The 20,680-nt window shown below is 42.7% G+C and overlaps 1 protein-coding gene across 11 annotated transcripts in view; it reads right to left on the bottom strand.

Annotated features, from left to right (window-relative positions):
• PTPRM (protein tyrosine phosphatase receptor type M) overlaps positions 1-20,680 on the bottom strand; it is a 598,091-nt gene that overhangs the window by 233,370 nt on the left and 344,041 nt on the right. For 8 of the 11 annotated variants that reach the window (XM_064150185.1, XM_064150178.1, XM_064150183.1 and 5 more), the window contains exon 14: positions 13,800-13,874. The exons of the other annotated variants lie outside the window; for them this stretch is intronic. In XM_064150185.1, the coding sequence (XP_064006255.1) occupies positions 13,800-13,874 (75 nt within the window). The remainder of the gene's footprint in view (positions 1-13,799; positions 13,875-20,680) is intronic. 11 annotated transcript variants of the gene reach the window in all.

Here is a 20,680-nt window from a genome sequence, read left to right as displayed (position 1 = left end):
TAAAATGCATAAAGTAAGATTCTTACTTGGGGAAAGAAAGTGTAATTCCTCATGCTTTGATAGCACTGAAATCATGTTTAAAGCATGCTCAAAAGCTACACCACAACCAGAAAGTAAAACCAAGAACATACCAACATGGTGTATCTCCTTCTTGCAGATAAATAATTTCCTGAGAGAAAAAAAATAATCTGTTCTTTGGAATGTCAAGCTTTAAAATGAACCTACATGGTTGCCATACACACTTTAGTCTATTTCATGGAGAAAAAAAAAACCTCGTTACTTATTTATAAATTGCCAGCAGATCACCTCACAGCCTGCACCAGTACAGGCTGAGAGGTGATCTGCTGGAGAACAGTCCTGTGGAGAGGGACCTGGGGGTCCTGGTGGATAACAAATTAACCATGGCACAGCAATGTGCCCTTGTGGCCAAGAAGGCTGATGGGATCCTGGGGTGTATGTATTAGGAAGAGTGTGTCCAGCAGATCAAGGGAGGTTCTCCTCCCCCTCTACTCTGCCTTGGCGAGACCCCATCTTGAACACTGTGCTCAGTTTTGGGCTCTCCAGTTTAGGAGGGACAGGGATCTGCTGGAGAAGGGTACAGCAGAGGGCTAGAAGGATGATAGGGGGACTGGAGGGCATGGCCTGTGAGGAGAGGCTGAGGGACCCGGGGCTGTTTAGTCTGGAAAAGAGAAGACTTAGAGAGGATTTGATAAATGTCTCTAAGTATCTGAGGGCTGGCCAGGAGGGGGGGGAAGGCTCTGCTCACTTGCTCCCTGGGATAGAACAAGGAGCAATGGGTGCAAATTGCAGCAAAAGAGGTTCTGCCTCAACACAAGGGGGAACTTCTTTACTGTAAGGGTCACAGAGCACTGGAATAGGCTTCCCAGAGAGGTTGTGGGGTCTCCTTCTATGGAGACTTTCAAGGCCTGTCTGGATGTGTTGCTGTGTGATGTGTGTTAGATAGGATTGTCCTGCTCTGTCAAGGGGGTTGGACTCAATGATCTCCTAGGGTCCCTTCCAACCCCTAACATCCTGTGAGCCTGTGATCCTGTGACACTCAAACCACATCACCAAAGAAGCTGACACAACGGTGCACATCACACAACACTGTGTCAACACAGAGAAAGGTCATGGTGCCATGTCTGAAGGACAGACCCAATACTGAGATAAAAGTTAAAATCCTCCTGACTGCTAGGAAAAGAAGAAACTGGGCTTCTTTACCCAACTTGACACATCAAAGATCAGTATGATTCAATAAGATGCAAATGTCTGATCAAGAAAGTTGGCTGAGAAGCACTGAGAACATACTTGCCTTACATTTTCTGTATACATATTGGTCTCATACTGAATAAGAAAGAGGATGACTCAAAATGAGGCACCAATTGCTGGAACTGCAGCTGTCCCAGCACTTTGAAATGTGGAGTTGGTCATCAGCTGATGCTGTCGCAAAAAAGGTCCCACTTGGAGCTACTGGAAGTGCAACAGCACTTTATAAATCTGACTTCTATGAAGAGGAAGTCCTAGAGGTAAAATGTCTGAAATCAGAAGCTTCTACCCCTAAAGCATTTGATTTTATGGTTCTCTATGTAACTTCAACCCAACAGTACTCAGAACAGAAGAGTGACTCTCACCCATGAGCTCTAAGGAACTGAAAGCAATCAGTCCAGAAGGATCCCACTCAGACAGAATACATCTTCCAAGCAAGGCGGCACCGATTTCTAGCCACTTCTACAGAAGTAGTGAATATTTTATCATCACCCTCACCAAGGACATTTAAATCTCAGCTGTCACTGAAGGAGACCTCTGGTTGACTTTTCCAAGTGTACTACTGAACCTGTGCTGAAAAGCAACAAGAAATATCAGAAAACCCTGAAAGTTTATTTCAAGTATTGTTTACAAACAGGAAAAGTGTGGATCTGAAGTCTGAAAAAGACTTCTTTAGGGGAGGTAAAATGTGGTTGGCCTACACCAGGCAGAGCAGCTGGAAAGCCAAATCAGAGAAATATTTCTGTAGTTAACCTACTCAGAGTGAAACTCAGCTACAGAACTCAATGTTCCTGGCATAGACAAATATAACTGTTTCGTTTTCCATCTATGAATGCAAGGGATCGCATCCAGTGTGGGAACTGAGTGAGCTGCAGCTATGGGGAAGAAGTAGTGGAGTGAGGTACTGTCTTCTCATCTTCCTGCCACAGAGGTTGTAACTACAAGAACATTAATGAACAGTTCCACGTGGAAAGTCAGTGAGGATCAGGAGGAGCAATGCAGGGCAGAAAGATAATGTAGTACAGGAATCCCAGTGGTAGCTCCAATGCTGGCCTGTGTTGCACGACTGACTCACAGATGAGGCTGACATTCCTGGTGATTTCCACTACCAGCCTCCTTCCACACTGTAACTCTTCTGAAGGGTTCTTCAAAAATCCTTCAAAAGCCAATCACACTCTTAGAATTCAATTATTATTACTCATTACCTACTTATTATGAAATCATCTAGTCCAAGGAGCAGGGACATCTTCAACATGAGACAGCAGTGTGCCCAGGTGGCCAAGAAAGCCAACAACATTCTGGCCTGCATTAGGAATAGTGTGATCACCAAGACCAGGGAAGATTTTTTGACCCTGTACTCAGTGCTGGTCAGGCCACACCTTGAGTGCTATGGCCAGTTCTGGGCCCCTCAATTTAAGAAAGATATTGAGGTGCTTGAACATGTTCAGAGAAGGGCACCAAGGCTGGTGAGGAGGCTGGAGCACAGGCTTGTGAGTAGAGGCTGAGGGAGCTGGCAGTCTGCAGCCTGGAGAAGAGGAGGCTCAGGGGAGACCTCATTGCTCTCTACAACTACCTGAAAGGAGGTTGTAGCCAGCTGGGGTTGGTCTCTTCTGCCAGGCACCCAGTGATAGTACAAGAGCTGTGCCAGGGCAGGTTTAGGTTAGGTTTAGGTTAGGAAGAAGTTCTTCATAGAAAGAGTTATTGGCATTGGAATGGGCTGCCCAGGGAGGTGGTGGAGTCACTGTCCCTGGAGGTGTTTAAGAGGTGGCTGGATAAGGCACTTAGTGCCATGGTTTGGTTAATTAGAAGGGTTAGGTGATACACTGGACTCGGTGATAGGTTGGATTTGATGATCTTAGAGGTCCTTTCCAACCTTCTTAATTCTGTGATTCTGCTCAGAACCCCATCCAACCTCACCCTGGAATGATTCCATGGATGGGAAATCTACCACCTCTCTGAGCAACCCAAAGACAAATGAAAAGGTGAAAATACATTTGTCATAAATGTATTCAAAGGAGGATAAAAGCCACTCCACACACAAACCCCCTCCTTTTTTATCTGTAAAGCATTCCCAGAGTCAACACTGGTTTTGGGACAGGAAGGCTGGCTAGAGGAACTGGGAAAGAGAAAGCACAAGAAAGGAAAAATAATTCCACAGCAGTCTAAATCTGTCTTTGTGCCAATACAGAGCAGCAATTCTTCTGTTCACATTCCAGCAACATTTACAGTGTTGCCAATAAAACAAAATCTGTCCAAATTGAAGCAGTTCTGGATGAACCAAGACTCTAGTACTGGGACCAGAATAGATTAAGTCCACCCTCTGAGTGGTTATCACTGATTTATACATCGAGGTTTGGATATTTCCTGTAGGTTTCTAGGGGCTACAGAAAATCATTCATCTGTCTTAATCTGTGATTAAGAATGCCTTAAACAGGCCTTTTTTTTTCTCCTATTCAGTTCTTTTTATACCATTTTTAATTATCAAGGTATTTACTCACAATTGGAAGCTGATTCAATGGCAGTAAATTGAAAAGTGGTAAATATAACCTTCAAAAAGCTCACTCAAAATCACATGAGCCCAGTATGGCTGGGGTTGGAAGGGTCCTCTGGAGGTCACCTAATTCAAGCCCCCTGATAAAGCAGGATCACCCACCACAGGTTGCCCAAGACAACAATATCCAGACAGGTTTGTAATCTTTCTGGAGAATGAGACTTCACAATCTCTCTGGGCAGCCTGCTCCAGGGCTCCAGTACCCTGACAGTAAAGAATTTTCCCCTCATGCTCAGATGGAACCTCTTGGGTTCCAGTTTGTGCCTGTTGCCTCTTGTCCTGTCACTGGGCACCACTGGAAGAGTCTGGCCCCATCCTCTTGAGGCTCATGCTTTAGATATTGATAAGCAATGGGAAGATTGCTCCCTCAGTCTGCTCCAGGATAAACAGCTCAAGGTTTAGCCCCCATCTTTTCTCCTCACAGACATGCTCCAGGCCTCTCAGCATCTTTGTAGCCTTCCACTGACTTCAGTAGTTTCCTGTCCCTCTTGAACTGGGGAGCACAGAACTGGACACAGGACTCCAGATGTGGCCTCACTAGGACACAGTAGGCCAGGAGGAGAACTTTCTTTGATTTGCTGGCCACACTCTTCATGCACCTTGGGACATCATCGGCCTTCATGGCCAGGAGGACACCTTGCTGGCTCCTGGTGAACTTGTCCATGAGCACTCCCAATTCTCCTCGGAGCTGCTTTCCAGCAGGTGAACCTCTCACCTGTACTGGTGCAGGGACTTATTCCTCTCTTCTGCAGGACCCTACACTTGCCTTTGTCAAACTTCATTAAGTTCTTCCCCAAACAGCTCTCCAGTTTGCCCAGGTGTTGCTGAATGGCAGCACAGCCTGACAGTGTCAGCCACTCCTCGCAGTGTGCTATCATCAGCAAACATGCTGAGGGGCCACTCCATCCCTTTATCCAGGTCGATAATGAAGGTGTTAACTCTCCTGTGCTGCAAACAGCAGATCTGCATTTCCTAAGAACTTTAGGTTATTTTACCCACAACGGGTTCCACATTCTCTTGCAAATTAACATTCTGATTGCTTAGCATTTTCTGAATGCAGTCAATAACTACAGATGGGAAACATAGAAATTTGCAGGGTTTTTTTTGGATACTAATTATATCTCTGAGTTTCTCTCCCTTCCCTTGTTTCTCCTTAAGTTTTCATTGTGGTACATGCAAAACATGTTCTGCTTTGAATGCAAAAATCAGAGGTACATATCTTTTGTTTTTTCATGCAGAAACAAAGTGACACACTCTATGACACACAACTATGCTCTAGGAAAAAAACACCTACTGCTTTGTTTCATACTCTCTGCTTCTCTGTAGATTGCTGCTGCAGAGATATGTTTGAATTAGATGTGACATTGACCACTATTACCCAGATGGCAGTGAGGAATTCAGTTTTTATCCTGGTGGGTTAATTCCTATTATTTTCATAACTGGGTTTCAAGTTTCCATTCTCTGGAATGAGATTAAGGAAAGTGTCCTCCCTTCCAATTCAACCTCAAAGAGCTCCACAGATATCCTTGTGTTAAGAACCCACATTACTGAGCAAATAGATGATTTTTTTTAAGCTAGGATGAACTTCAGTAGCTTAAGTTAAATTTTGTTTCTGTCTCTTCATGAAAGAGATATTGGATACTGACTCTTGGAATCCTATCTTTCTTTCAGCTGTGAATTGGAACACTCAAGCTTCTCAGTTAGTTGTGTGCTTGAGGAGTGCAGCACAGCTCCTTCAGTGACTATTTTATCTGTGACAGCCAACATTTTAACTCCTCTCAATGAAAGACAGTTTCCACCTTGCACAACACACCTCAGTAGGCTACTTGTTGTTCATAAAGAATAGGGGAAATTTCTAGATCATGGGATCTTCTCCAGCTCTTCCTGTCCCAAGTGTATAACACCACTGGCTCTGGTGATAGCAATGATAAAACCACACCTTCCTGGACAACATCAATGGTCAGAGCAGCCCTACTGACATGACTTCTTGCAGTTTATTCTCCCTACTCTCCTAAGCATCAGAACAGGCGACCCAAAGAGGTGGTGGAGCTGCTCAAAAAGCCTCATATAGACATGGCATTTTGGAACATGGTTTGATGGCCACAGTGGTTTGATTGTTGGACTCCACAATCTTAAAGGTCTTTTCCAACCAAAATGATTCTATGATTTATACAGGATGGTTGTAAAGGTCTCACTCTCCCCAGCCCAACCTATTCTCCCCAGTTCAACTTGTCCAGAGTAAGAGCTGCTGAATGGGAGGAGGTCCTAAACTCCTGAGCAGAACCTCTGGGTTTTTTTTGTGATGACTCCAATACTTTCAGAACTTAAACTAATTCATTTGCAGAATAGTAGGAATTCTTATTATTGTAAAATGTGGACTCCTTAGGATCACCAATAGAATCACACCGATAAGTGACTCCTCATCAGCTCAGGTTCTCCATTGTATGCATCTGGAAAGGGCTTTTATTTATATTATGGGCTTTTTCCTCATGTCTAAACCATTATCAGCATTATATTTAGGTTGTCTTTGTCTAATTGTTTTAACTTTATTTCTTCTTCAGGTGCTCTGGGAAGCTGTATTCACATTTAAAACTCTGGATTCTTTGGCTATATCGACTTAAAAACAGAAAACCTGACATTTGTGCTAGCAAAAAAAAAAAGGAGAAAAGGAAAGGGGAGCTCCCATGGCACTCCTGTATCCTCTTAACATTTTCTTGTAACTATACTGTTTTATAGATGAAACTGTCACTGCAAAAATGACAAATCTAACACATAAAAGAACAAAAATGGGCAATAAATCATAAGTGACACTCCAGCCCATTGAAATGCGTTCAGCTGGTGCAGCAGAAAGGAGGAAGATTTCCTCTTGCTTTATATTCTGCCCAGCAGAGCAAGAGAACCAGAATCCTTGAACCATCAGTGCAACAATCGCTGGGGCCATCGTGTAAGAACCTGCTTAGAATTTAACTTCTGCAGAGTCAGATCCATTTTCAGTCCTCTTTGTCACCTGGCCTTGTAGCCGCATTGTAATGTGGCTTTGACATCACATTTGCCAAGGATAACTGCCCACAGCTCCCACTGATGTACACACTGCTTAGACATATCAAGAGAAGAATGAAATGCTGAAATGGTGGATCCAACCTGCAGGCAGATGTATCTGCACTTAACTTTGGTGTTACAGGCAGCACTCTTGTCTCAGCTAGAAAATGATGCAATTCAGGCTTGATGGGTCTCTCAGGCTTGATAGGGCTCTTCAGACTTAATGAGGCTCTGAGCAACCTGATCTAGCTGGGGATGCCCTTGCTTACTGAACAACCCGATCTAGCTGGGGATGCCCCTGCTTACTGAACAACCTGATCTAGCTGGGGATGCCCTTGCTTACTGAACAACCTGATCTAGCTGGGGATGCCCTTGCTTACTGAACAACCTGATCTACCTGGGGATGCCCTTGCTTACTGAACAACCTGATCTAGCTGGGGATGCCCCTGCTTACTGCCGAGCAACCTGATCTAGCTGGGGATGCCCCTGCTTACTGAACAACCTGATCTAGCTGGGGATGCCCTTGCTTACTGAACAACCCGATCTAGCTGGGGATGCCCCTGCTTACTGAACAACCTGATCTACCTGGGGATGCCCTTGCTTACTGAACAACCCGATCTAGCTGGGGATGCCCCTGCTTACTGCCGACCAACCTGATCTAGCTGGGGATGCCCCTGCTTACTGAACAACCTGATCTAGCTGGGGATGCCCCTGCTTACTGAACAACCTGATCTAGCTGGGCATGCCCCTGATTACTGCCGAGCAACCTGATCTAGCTGGGGATGCCCCTGCTTACTGAACAACCTGATCTAGCTGGGGATGCCCCTGCTTACTGAACAACTTGATCTAGCTGGGCATGCCCCTGATTACTGCCGAGCAACCTGATCTAGCTGGGGATGCCCCTGCTTACTGAACAACTTGATCTAGCTGGGGATGCTCCTGATTACTGCTGAGCAACCCGATCTAGCTGGGGATGCCCCTGATTACTGCTGAGCAACCTGATCTAGCTGGGGTTGCCCCTGCTTACTGCAAGGGATTTGAATTAGATGAGCTATAAAGCTCCCTTCCAAGCCAGTGCATTCAGTGATTCTATTTAGGGTGAGTGCCAGGAAGATGGAGCCAGGCTCTTCTTGGTGATGCCTAATGACAGGACAGGGGCAATGGGTGGAAGGTGAGGCATAAAGAGTTTCATATAAACATGAGGAGGAATATTCCTCCCGTGAGGGTGACAGAACACTGGAAAAGGCTGCCATGGGGAGTTGTGGAGTCTCCCTCTCTGGAGACATCCCATACCCACCTGGACGTGCTCCTGTGTGATCTAGTCTAGGTGATCCTAGGTCCCTTCTAGCCCCTGACATTCTATGATTCTGTGATTCTTTGGGTTGTCCATTACCCAAAGTAACATTTCATTTTCAACATGTCAAAGTACATCTAATTCAAATCATGACATGGGTCAGGATGGAGTAAAATGAATGTGAACATCTGTCCAGTCTGTGTTTCTATTCCTGAGATATGTTGGAAAAGACAAGAAACTAGAGAAACAGAGAACTACTCCTTCTCAAATTTGTGCTGTAGGGTTCTGTGTTAATAAAGAAACTGTGTCCAGTACAAGTCTGGAGTAAATCCCTTGCCACAGAAAAAATAAAAACATTCAATGAGGTCATGATTTAATCAATGATTTCAGTTGACTTTTTTCACTTCTACAGTGAAATGACTGAGAACAGAATCTGACCCAGACTCTGGCAATAAATCTTGTGATGTGCTGAATACACACCTGAATAAATCTCTGCTTTTTATTATGCTGCTAACTTAATCAGGGGAGAAGAAACCAATTGGGGTTATTTTATGACCGCTTTTAGCTTGGCTGTAAAATATGCTGCTCAAGCAGACCTTAAGGTATGCAGGGTAAAAATCTTTTAAGCTTTAACACTGCCACTTCTTTCCAGTTCTTAAATATCAGTTATTCTACACATTTTCCAGCATATCCTGTTGTATCTGATTGGTACCACGAATTTAATCTCTGAAGAGTGTACAACACAGAACTCTCCCTTCCAGCTGTATGGGTAATTAACAGTGGGTAGTAAAAAGGGTGTTCTGTGGAAATCAGTCTTAATAATATCCACTAAAGTAGTGGCTGCTCCACTAAATCACAAATGGAAATACTTTAATTTAAATATAAGTAGCTCAGACATATTTCAACAATTAAGAAAATGCCTGAAAGAATGAACACCCTAATCATAATTCCAAGCATGCTATTTTATCAGAATGCAGACAGAACTAAATAGATGAGGGCCAAGTGAATACCAAACATGGCCAATTTAAACTTAATACAAGGACTGTCTCTGACAAATACTGAAGCACACTGCAGATGATTTCAGGCTTTCTTAAAAGTGTAGATTTTCAACTTTAAAGTCAAGACCTTACAGACACTTCTGTATAGGATAGCTTTTTGTTAACCTTCCATCTGGTTTCAACCCTACTGTTATGCAATGTTTGTGAAAATATGAAGATGGTATCATGTGGACTATTACCACAGAATCACAGAGAGGTAGATGGTGACAGGGACCTCTGGAGATTATCCAGTGCAACCCCCCGAGGATTACTGACAGCAGGTTGTTCAAGATCACAATGTCCAGGTGGGTTTGGACTCTCTTCAGACAAGGACTCCACAACCTCTCTGGGAATCTTGCTCCAGGACTCCAGCATCCTCATGGCAAATAAGCTTCTCCTCATGTTCAAACAGAAGTTCCTGGACTGTTGTTTGTGTCCCTTGCCTCTTGTCCTGTCACTGAGCACCACTGAAAAGAGTTTTGCCTCATCTGCTATCCCTCTACCCTTTAACTATTGATGAGCATTGGTGAGATCCACCCTCAGTATGCTCCTCTCCAGGCTTAACAGCCCCAGGTCTCTCAGACTTTCCTCCTCAAAGAGATGCTCCAGGCCCTTTAGCCTCTCTGTAGCCTCTGTTAGACTCTTTCCAATATTTTCTGTCTGTCTTGTACTGGGGATCCAAGAAGTGGATCCAGCACTTCAGTCCTTCTTGCCCACAGGAGCACAATGTGCTCATGGTGAGCAGACTCTTGTCAATTCTGTCCTCATTCCCAATCTATGTGTTCCTGAATCCAGTTCCAGAATCCAGCTCCTGAATCAAGTTCCTTTCAGCCACTGAATCCAGCCTGGGACTTCCTCATTGTCTGTCCCCAGACACATAGGTTTGCAAATCTTTGTCTCTCTTTCACTAGATTGTTCTTTTTTCCACCACAGATGATTTAGTTTCTTTCCCAACCTGTCAGTCTCTCTCCCTTATTCCCTTTTTCTTCCCTTTAGGAAGGGAGACTGATTCAGAGCAAGTCTCTGGCACTTGTCTGGTGGGCTGGCCCAGTCCCAGCTCTTGAGATTGAGAAAAGGGTGGTTAGGATATGCCTCATTTTGTGCTTCCTTATGTCCACTTCAGCTACTATAAACCTCCTAGAAGATCTTTGGATTTTTCATGGATATTGCAGATATAATTTCTGCTGTACTGCCCTGAAGTCCAAAAGTCTACCTAAGGAACTCCAGTATCTCTGCAGAAATATTCCTTTTGCTACTCTGGGACCAGTCACCTTGGCTGGGTCAGGCCTTTCACTCTCTACTGCCGCTGTGGCAGCTGAGGAGGAAGAAGATGCTTCTTTTCTTCTGATCACACAGCCTTTCAAATCTGAGAAGTGCTTGCAAAAATGACAAAGGAGTTGCAGAGGCTTTTTGATACATTTAATGAGTAGCCATAAGCGCCATTTGAGGTATCTTTTGATTCTTTTCCCCTACAAAAATTAGTTTCTCTTAGAACAGATTTTTCTGTCCTGGCAGAAGAGAAATTAAAGTCCTAGCCCTGATAAACAACTACAGAGTACCAATATTATGATTCACCAGTGACAAACCAACCAAATAAACACTTTGCTGGCTGTTCTATGGTACCTACATCTCAAATGGTTCCTATAGTCACCCAGATTAGCATTAAAACAACTAAAAGAGAGAAGAAAACCACCTAGTTCTCTGTATGCGAAAATACAGAAGCATAGGATTGTCTTGTCATGAACAGACATTTAAGACCAAGTCCAACAAAATCCTATGATGAAGAAATCAAAAGTAGCTGAAGCTGAATGACATGGAACAGATGTCCTTTGTCTCTTCAAAGCTGTATGTGTATTCTCAGTTTAAAAAGTAATTGGGCTACAAACCCATAGCTGGACAGAGCTTCTGACAACAGCACTAACAACCCGGAGATTGTTCTTCCTGGTACCATCTAGACACGCTATTCTGGTTAGTTCATGTTAGTACAGAACACAAATCTACAGGCAACAATTTTGTCCTGACCAATATGGGAAATCAGGCATTGTGGAGCACTCAGCTTATAAGACATAAGTCAGCATGAAAAGCTATGGTAGACATGTCACTGATCCTCTTATTTTAAGATGAATAATTCGACTGTCTCATATCATATTGTCTATAGTCGTATCCAGATCTGAACTCCTCCTTCTTAGATGCACTGGCAATAACATTTCCATGCTTCCTAAGGAACTTTGCCAGGCAAAGATTTTTCACATACTGATTGGTGATGGACTAGGCCTTATTTCCTGCATTACATCTCCCACGAAAATCACCTCAGACCCTACCATTTTTAACGCTCCTTGCTTAAGCTGATACTGGGGTTGCCTAGATCGTGCAGGTACTGGAACAATGCTGAGACACCAATATGATGCATAAGTGGAACCCTTTATTGCAGCTAGGAGTCGTGTTTATATAGACAGCTAATACAACCTGCATCATTCTGATAGGTTACATAACAGAGTATAGGCTGTCTACACGCCCTAGACAGATCTGACCGACTGGCCCCTCTTAGTCGCCCTGCACAGCTAACTTTCTCTGCTGACTTTTCAAGGTTGTTTTCCCTGTAGCTGCACTCCTTATCTCATATCCTTCTCTGAGTCCTAATGTTACCCCTCCTGCTCTCTTACTTCAAAGCAGTCAGCACTGCCCAAACCCCAACAAGCTGGAAAACGACAAAAGAAAAGATTTCCAAATCCCTTTAAAGAGCTTGATGCCTGTGCTTATTTTCGGAGAAAAAGAACCCTTGCCCCAGGGTCATGAAGAGTTTCTGAAATGGCTTTCAAGACCCATACAGCCTAAGAATGGGCTCACATACTGAGTTTACTTTGCCAATTGTGCTATTTCGAGCCTATCTGGGATATTTTGGTGAGAAGAATTAGATTCTAGGCTGTGAAAAGGAAACAGTGGGATTGCCTACTTCACTCATAGGCTTGCTGAGATGTATAAGAACAAGAACATAAATATAGATAATGGAGTTGGCTCTTGGGCTCTGGCTGCATGCACTTCTCTCTCTCTAACCTGCTAACTAATCTGTCTGCTTCCTAACCACCCTGGCCAATTCTCCAAACTCACCTTGAATGTAAAGCAAAGTCTGGGGTAAGAAGAGGGGTGGAAAGGAAGTGGAAGGGTGGTTGAGAGCCCCTCCTGGGGACTCTGGTTTCTGGGAGGGCTGTTGTGTTTCTGTATTACTTTTTAACTTGAATATTTCTGTCTATAGCCGTATAGATGGTAAATAGCTGCTTGTATATTGTGCTAAGCTGTAAATATAACTTCATTCTTTAATTTCCAGATCATCTGAGTCTAGTCTGGGTGATCTTAAGTGTGTGTTGGGGCAGGTAGCACCCAAACCATCACACCAATTCAACCTTACAGGCTTGTTTCTTTTCAAACACCACATACTACATGTTATTGTCTTTTACTCCTAGACCTCATCTATGACATCATTTTAAATACATAATTTTTATTTCTTTCCTTTTGGTTTTTTTTTGTTTGCCTTTTGAAATGTTGCCAGAACATAAGATCCTCGCAACATTCTGCATTAAAACCAAAAGGAAATCCATTAATGTGTTGCTTTGAGGATAATTGGAAAATTTGAATAGGAGAAATTAGATCATTGGTTGTGAAAAGAAAACAATGATTATGTCTGCATCATTCATTGGTTTAGTGAGAGGGATAAAAATGTCAAAATATAAACAGCATTTCCTCTCTTGGTCCTGGGATGCTGCCCTGTTTGTTTCTGCCTGGTCTGTGTTGGTGGATCTAATAATTTCCTTTTGATCCTGATCTGCTCTAATATCTCACCACTAATTTCAGTGACTAACATGTAAACTTTGCTGGATTTTGCTGGCTTCTGCTTGGTTTTGTTTGTCTGTCTGAGATTGGAGGGGGAGAAAAATGGGCAGCTTTGAACCCTTCTGGGCAATTTCTTTTGTCTGGGAAGGAGTTTGGATTTCTATATTATTTCTAACTTGTACATATTGTCTATGTATGCTTGTAAATTTTGCTCTGCTGTAAATACAGCTTCATCTTACTTCCAAGCCACCTGAGTTAGTCTGGCAATTACAAATATTATGGAAGGGGAAAGTTTCTAATCCACCACAATTAATCCAAGACCTTTGTCCTAACTTAGACGTGCAGCTCTTGAGTCTCAATTGTCTTGAAATTCAAGTGTCTAGATCTAATAACACAGAAAAAATAATAAACAAGTGCACAAATATTTATCTATATTCAAACTACTATTCAATTTATGGATAGAGCAAGACTATAGCTCTTCAAAACATTAAGCTTAAAGGAACATTCCACAGATCACACACACAATGGGCACATGCAGTGGAGTTGGATGGACAGATGTGTGGCTACACTTTCTGGTGCCAGGCACATGACTTCGATTTAATGGAGGAGGAACCAAAATTTAGAAACAAAAGAGTAACTTTCAACACAGAAAACTATTTATGAGCAGAGCATGAAAAAAACCCAACAACAACAAAAAGCAAACAAAAAAAAACACCAAGGAAAAGGAGCCAAAGGAAATGAGAGAGAATGGGCGTGATGAGTTGTCTGTACTTGAACATCTGACCTGTTAGTTGGTCGTCGCCTGCAGCAGGGGCGATGCGAATGTATGGTGTTGTAAGCTGAGTCACGATTATCGCAGCTAAGGCAAAGGAAGATTTCCAGGTCAGCATGCATGAGGGAAAAAAAAGCCAGACTGAAGCTAGGCCAGCAAGAAGAATCTTGTTCAATCGTTCCCACTCCCACTCCCACAAATTGCTTTTCATCTAGAGTTGTTAGTTTGGTTATTCTGCAAATTAATAAGCTTTTGTATGTGACTTTCATTCAGGAAGAGGACTCAATGCGTATTATTTACATAGCATGTAAAAGTGGAGACTCTTTGGCTATGCAAGTCACAGCACTGAGCTTTCTAACTCACAATTAATTGTCATCCATGCTCTAGTGTTCACTCCTCCAGGTAATTTGAGCTGGTTTCACATTTTGTTTTCTTGTTTTGTAACAGCACTTCTTTCCTTCATAAAGATAATTTTCATGTGAACTATTTTTGAGCTAGTTAAGATGAATTTTCCTTGTATCTATGTGTCTCTGTTCTGAAAACACACACACTATACACATACTTCCAGCACATAGAGAACGACCACCACAGGTTGGCATGCTTTCAGTTAGGTATATACGTAACTTCTGAAGTCTGAGTTTCAAGTCCACATTTTGCCACTAAGACAAGCAAAAGCTGTAGAAACTGATTTTTTTTGTGTGTGCCTGAAGTATTAAGACTTTTCTACCAGAAGAGTAATGATCAGCAACTGGTATGGACAACTCATCTCACATTAACAAAATTCATATTTCTTTGTTTGCCAGCAGTTCTATATCGCCTCTAAATGGTTAAGCACAGTATGATACATATCTATTAAGGGATATACAATTAAAAAGAATAAATTAAAAGGTCAGATCCAACATGATGCAGCTGGAGAATGATGCAAAGGAGAAGAAAAAAAATTGGAAAATTAAGGACAAAATTTTATCAGCAATCGCTCATTTCCATAGAACAGCCTGGGTGCGATTAGGAAAGTGGCAGCAAGTGAGGAAAATAGATCATCTACCATCTGCAGACAATTAAACTCAAAACTGCTGCTGCATAATATTTTGAAAGATCCCTCTGCAACACTGAAATTCGGTGTTGATAGTAGCTGCTAGAGTGCTGTTGCTATTGGATTTAAAATATTATAATACCCCTTTCTCTCTCATAATTAATGAAAGTCTTCCAATACTGCAAACGATGAATGTCTCTCTCTCTCTCTTGAGAACTGAGTTCCTAGGAGATAACCAAGATGCTTCTATCCAGACAGTGTTGCAAGTTGAAGCAGGAAATATAGGCTTAATATAAATCACCAACCACTGCAAAGCGGATAGCAATAAACTTGAAGGAGTTTTGGAATGTTTTCAGCTTTGTCTGTTGAGATTTTAGAGTCATTTAGGTTTGCAGAACGAGTAGGTATATGAAAACCATATTTCAAGCAAAATACGACAACCTTTATTACCACTGGAACAAAAATCTCTTCATGACTTTTGTTTGTTTGTTTGTTTAATTATCTTGTCAAAAATAATGGGAGTGGAAGCCCTGAGCTCTCCACATTTGTGCAGACACCAAATAGTCACTGAGGTCCTAGAAGCCTTTCTCTATGGAAAACTCAGACCAGAAGACTCTGCCTCACAGGAACATGTTGTCTGATTCCTTTCATATCAAAGTCAGTGGCAAAGACTTCAGCAGAAATAGGAAGAGAACTTTCAGCTGATACTAACTTACACCTAAAATCATTGCAGTCAGGGTTTTTATATGATCTCTAGAAGAATGCATTTAACAAAGGTTTCATCTGTAAAAGGGTAATGGCTGTAGCCCAAGAACTAGTTTCAAAACTGTTACCAACCAAGGTTTTTGAAACTATACTTGATGGAAGGAGAAAATACCTGTTGCACTTGCCTCTGAGCTGGCATGTGCCACATGAGCACATGCTTGACAGCAAGAACATGCATTATCATAGAATCATAGAAAGGTTTCAGCTGGAAGAAACCTTAAAGATCATCTTGGATAATCTTGGAGGTCTTTTCCAACCTGGTTGATTCTATGATTCTATTTGGAATGGGCTGCCCAGGGAGGTGGTGGTGTCACTGTCCCTGGAGGTGTTCAGGAAAAGCCTGGATGAGGCACTTAGTGCCATGGTCTAGTTAATTGGACAGGGCTGGGCACTAGGTTGGACTGGATGATCTTGGAGGTCACTTCCAACGTGGCTGATTCCATGATTCTATGACCTTAAGACAGACAGGAATCTGCTGGAGAGAGCTCAATGGAGAGCTATGAAGATGATGAAGTGACTTGGACAACCCTGCTCTAAAGATTAAAGACTGAGAAACTTGGGGCTATTTACTGCGGAGAAGAGAAGGTTGAGAGGGAAATTTGTCAGTGTCTGAGGGGTGGATGTCAGGATGAAGGTGATGGTCTCTTTTTGGTGAGTCCTTGACCCATGATAGAACAAGGAACAATGGGTTCTCCTGGCTGCAACACAGGAGGTTACATGAAAAGACAGGTCCTTGTGGTGAGGGTGACAGAGCTCTGGAACAAGCTGCCCAGGGCAGGTTGTGGAATCTGCTTCTCTGGAGACTCTAAAAACCCACCTGGAAGAATTCCCATGCAGCCTACCCTAGGTGATCCTGCTTTGGCAGGGGTTTTGGATTAGGTTTTGGACTAGAAATTCCTTTCAACCCCTAACACTCTCTCATTTGATCTTGTTCACTCCCCTGTGCCACTTTCCCCTAGATCTGGTTGTTCAGAGACCTGTTCAGTCTGGCCTCGAATTTTTCCAAGGATGGAGTACCTACCATCTCTCTGGTCAACCTGTTCCAATGTCTCAGTACCTTCACAGTGAAGACTTTCTTCTCAATATCTAATATCAATCTACCCTCTTTCTATTTGAAGCTGTCATCCATTGCCCTATCACTACACTCCCTGATAGATATCTGTTGACATTAACTGGAGTGAAAAGTGAAGTGCCCAGTCAAAAGATCTGCTGGATTTGGAGTGAGAGCACTCAGTATCTTTATGTTACACTTAATCATTTATTTTTATTTATCAAAAAATGCAAAAGCCTATGGTGGGCCATAGAATGAACACTGCAAATCTCAGCAATAAAATAGAATCTCAATTATCTGAAGAAGGCCTCAAGGGTACTGACATCTTTTAGGTTATCTGTCATTGGGATAATTAAATGCAGCTAGAAAATGATGTATTCATGTCTCTTGTGCCTGAAAGAAGCAAGAACAGCAGTGTAAGAGACAAGAATTGATAGAGTTGTCCTTAGGCTGGGCTTTTTGGGTTGGTTGCTTTGGGTTTGTTTGGTTTGGGTTTTTGTTGTTTTGTTTTTTTTTCAGTGTCCTTTTATTTACTGAAATTTCCTTGTTTCCTTGTTAAGGCCTGACTTAATCTTTCATATAAACTGGACTTAAGTTGAAGTTAATTATGTACTGTAAATAACTTCTTTACAGTAAGAGTGCTGAGACACCGGAACAGGTTACTCAGGAAGGTCATGGATGTCTTCTTGCAGACTTTCAAGGTAAGGCTGGACAGGGCCCTGAGCAGCCTAGTCTGGTGGAGGGTGTCCCTGTCTACAGCAGGGAGCTGTAATTACATGGTCTTGAAGGTCTTTTCCAAGCCAACCCATTTCTTGATTCTATGATATGTTAGGTTCTGAACTCCTATATTGACCCTGAAGGCAGACTCCATACACTCTTAATAGAGACAATGAGGAGGCTTGGCCAAGCCTAGCTGGCTCAATAGACTATCTTGTAGGTTGCCTTGAGTGACTTAGATTCCAGGAAAGGTTGCCAATGTGCTTGGTGTCATCCTTAAATTCAACAGAAATTAAATTGCAGAGGCTTTGAAGTAAGAAGCAGAGAGTTGGCTGCACAGCCCTGTTTGTTTTACAGGGTATATATATATAGATATAGATATAGTTCATGGCACAGACCTTATCCACTAAAATACTTAGATGTCCATATTAACACAGAATAATTGCAATGTCATCTGGGAGATTATTCTTTGTGCTCAAAATTAGGTACAGAGATAACCTGATTAGGTCCTAAAACACACATGGTTTCCCACACACAAATATGTGTAGGTACTAATTCTAGAGTATGTTTACTAACTCCAGTGGCCTACACAAAGTTGTAGGATCAAACCTTCATTAAAAAGAATTACAGAATCTCAGCATGGTGGGAAGACCCCTAGAGATAATCTAGTCCAAACCTTTGCTAGAGCAGGGTCCCCTACAATCACAAAAGCATTCAGGTTGGAAAAGACCCTCAGGATCACCAAGTCCAACTGATATTCCTGTTCTATGAGGTTCACCCTAAACCATATCCCCAGGCACCATATCCAAACCACTTTTAAACACACCCAGGGTTTGTGACTCCACCAGCTCCCTGGGCAGCCCATTCCAATGCCTGACTCCACTCTTGCTAGGAAAACCTTTTCCTAATATCCAGTTCAAACCTACCCAGTAGCAGCTTGAGGTCATTCCCTATTGTTCTATCACTATTTACCTGTGAGAAGAGACCAGCACCAACCTCTCCACAACATCCTTAGGTAGCTGTAGACAGCCACCTATCTCAGCCTCCTCAAACTAACCATCCCCAACTGCCTCAGTTGCTCCTCATAAGATTTATTCTCCAGGCCCTTTCCCAGCTTTGTTGTCCTCCTCTGCACTCACTCCAGCACCTCCACACCCCTCTTGTATTGAGGTGCCCAAAACTGGACACAATACTTGAGCTTTGGCCTCACCAGAGCAGAGTACAAGGAGACAACCACCTCCCTACTCCTGCTGGACACAGAATTTCTAGTCTCATCCAGGATGCCATTGGCTTTCTTTGCAACCCGGGTACACTGCTTGCTCATAATGAATTGCTTGTCAGTGACAACTCCCAGGTCCCTTCCTGACAGGCAGCTTTCCAGTCACAGCACCCCAAGGTTGTAGTGTTGTTTGGGGTCACTGTGGTGCAAGTGCATGACCTGGAATTTGGCCTTGCTGAAGCACATGCCATTAACATTGGCCCTTCCATCCAATCTATAACAGGTTTCCCAGGATTATGGTCAGGAAAGTTTTGAATGTCTTCAGAGAAGTACACTCCCCAATGTTTCTGGGCAGCTTGTTCAGAAGTTTGTGCCAGTTTTATAAACAAATGACCTAAAGCATATTGCTTCAGCTTTAAAACACACCAAACATGAAGTTTTGAAGATAAGGGGAAGCCCAGAACACAAGCATTTCAGAAATGCTATTAGCATCTGAAAACTGGATTTGTACTAGAGAGTATTTACAATCTTATTTGTAGGAAGCACTGTAATAAATGGACTCCATGAGCACATGAGGGAGCTTAAGCAGCTTATTTTCCTGTGCTTATGCTGGAGTCACAAAACTCCCAACCCACAGACAGAAAGGTTTTTGCTGTTTGCACTGTGCTGTTTCCCACTCTATGTGAGAAGTCCCCAGAGGGAAGAAAATTCTTCTTTTCTGGAACACAAGTCTTCTGAGGGGTGGCTGAGGTAACTGGGGTTGTTTAGCCTGGAGAAAAGGAGGCTGAGTGGGACGTTCTTCATCTCTGAAAGGAATCTGGAGTGAGGTGGAGATTGATCTCTTCTGCCAGGCAACCAGCAATAGAACAAGGGGACACAGTCTCAAGTTACGCCAGGGGAGGTTTAGGGTGGCTGTTAGGGGGAAGTTCTCTACAGAGAGAGTGACTTGCTATTGGAATGAGCTGCTCAGGGAAGTGGTGGAGTTGCCATCACTGGAGGTGTTGAAGAAAAGACAGGATGAGTCACTTAGTGCCATGGTCTAGTTGACTGGATAGGGCTGGGTGCTAGGTTGGACTGGACGATCTTGAAGGTCTCTTCCAACCTGGTTGATTCTATGATTCTAAGTGATAGGAAAAGACAAAAATGGCCTCAAGGTGCACCAGGGGAATTAAAAATGTGTAGATGTGGTGCTGAAGGACATGGTTAGTAGTGACCTGGTTGTGCTGGATGTAACTGTTAGATTTGACAATCTCACAGGTCTCTTTCAACCAAACAGTTGTATGATTCTCTCAAGTTAGATCTATCAATTATGTCATGGTCTCCATTTTATTTTTAGAAATGAATAGAATTTAAAACTACAATACAGATATTCTGTCCACAAGCATGGAAATCAGTGACCTACAGAAGATCTCCAAGAAAGTTTTGCATCAGGGATTACCAATGCCATCAAGCACACCTCTGGTTTCCAAGTCTTCACAGTAGTAATTCTCCTTATTCTGTAGGCCTCACAAAGGTACTATGAAGAATTTTCCTATATGCTTTCAATCCAAAACTGTATGGAGATTTGTTTAAAAAAAAAGCTCCATTTCTCACACCTGTATTGCCAAATAGGTTAACTCAAAGTAGCCTGTCACTGTGGGAGCCATCCCAATCCATAAAGTTACTCCTGCTTCTCAAAGGAGACTATGAGATCTCTTTCAAGTAGTTGAAACAGTTGAATATCCATCAGTGATTAGGAATACAAATCTTCAAACAGTTAAAAATCTGTTCCTCTAACCACTTGTTAGGATTTCTGAGGTATCATAGTGTACTCCTGGTATCACTGAAGCTCCTTGGAAAACAACAGCATGGGTTTCCTGTTGAACCTGGGATTAATCTCCTATCTTGCACTTTGCTTTAGTTATTTGGAGACCTTGTAATGACCTTTCAGTACTCAAATGGAGCTACAAGAAAGACAGGGACAACCTTTTTATCAGGGCCTGTTTTGATAGGAGAAGGGGTGATGGTTTTAAACTAAAAAAGGGGAGATTTAGACTGGAAAGAAAGAAAATATTTTTTTTGTGTGCTGAGGGTGGTGAGACACTTGCCCAGGTTGCCCAGGGAGGTGG

The sequence above is a fragment of the Pogoniulus pusillus genome, chromosome 10 (assembly GCF_015220805.1).
Source record: "Pogoniulus pusillus isolate bPogPus1 chromosome 10, bPogPus1.pri, whole genome shotgun sequence".
Classification (NCBI taxonomy): Eukaryota; Metazoa; Chordata; class Aves; order Piciformes; family Lybiidae; genus Pogoniulus; species Pogoniulus pusillus.
Note: the sequence above shows the minus strand (reverse complement) of the source record. Positions and strands in the feature narration are given on the sequence as shown.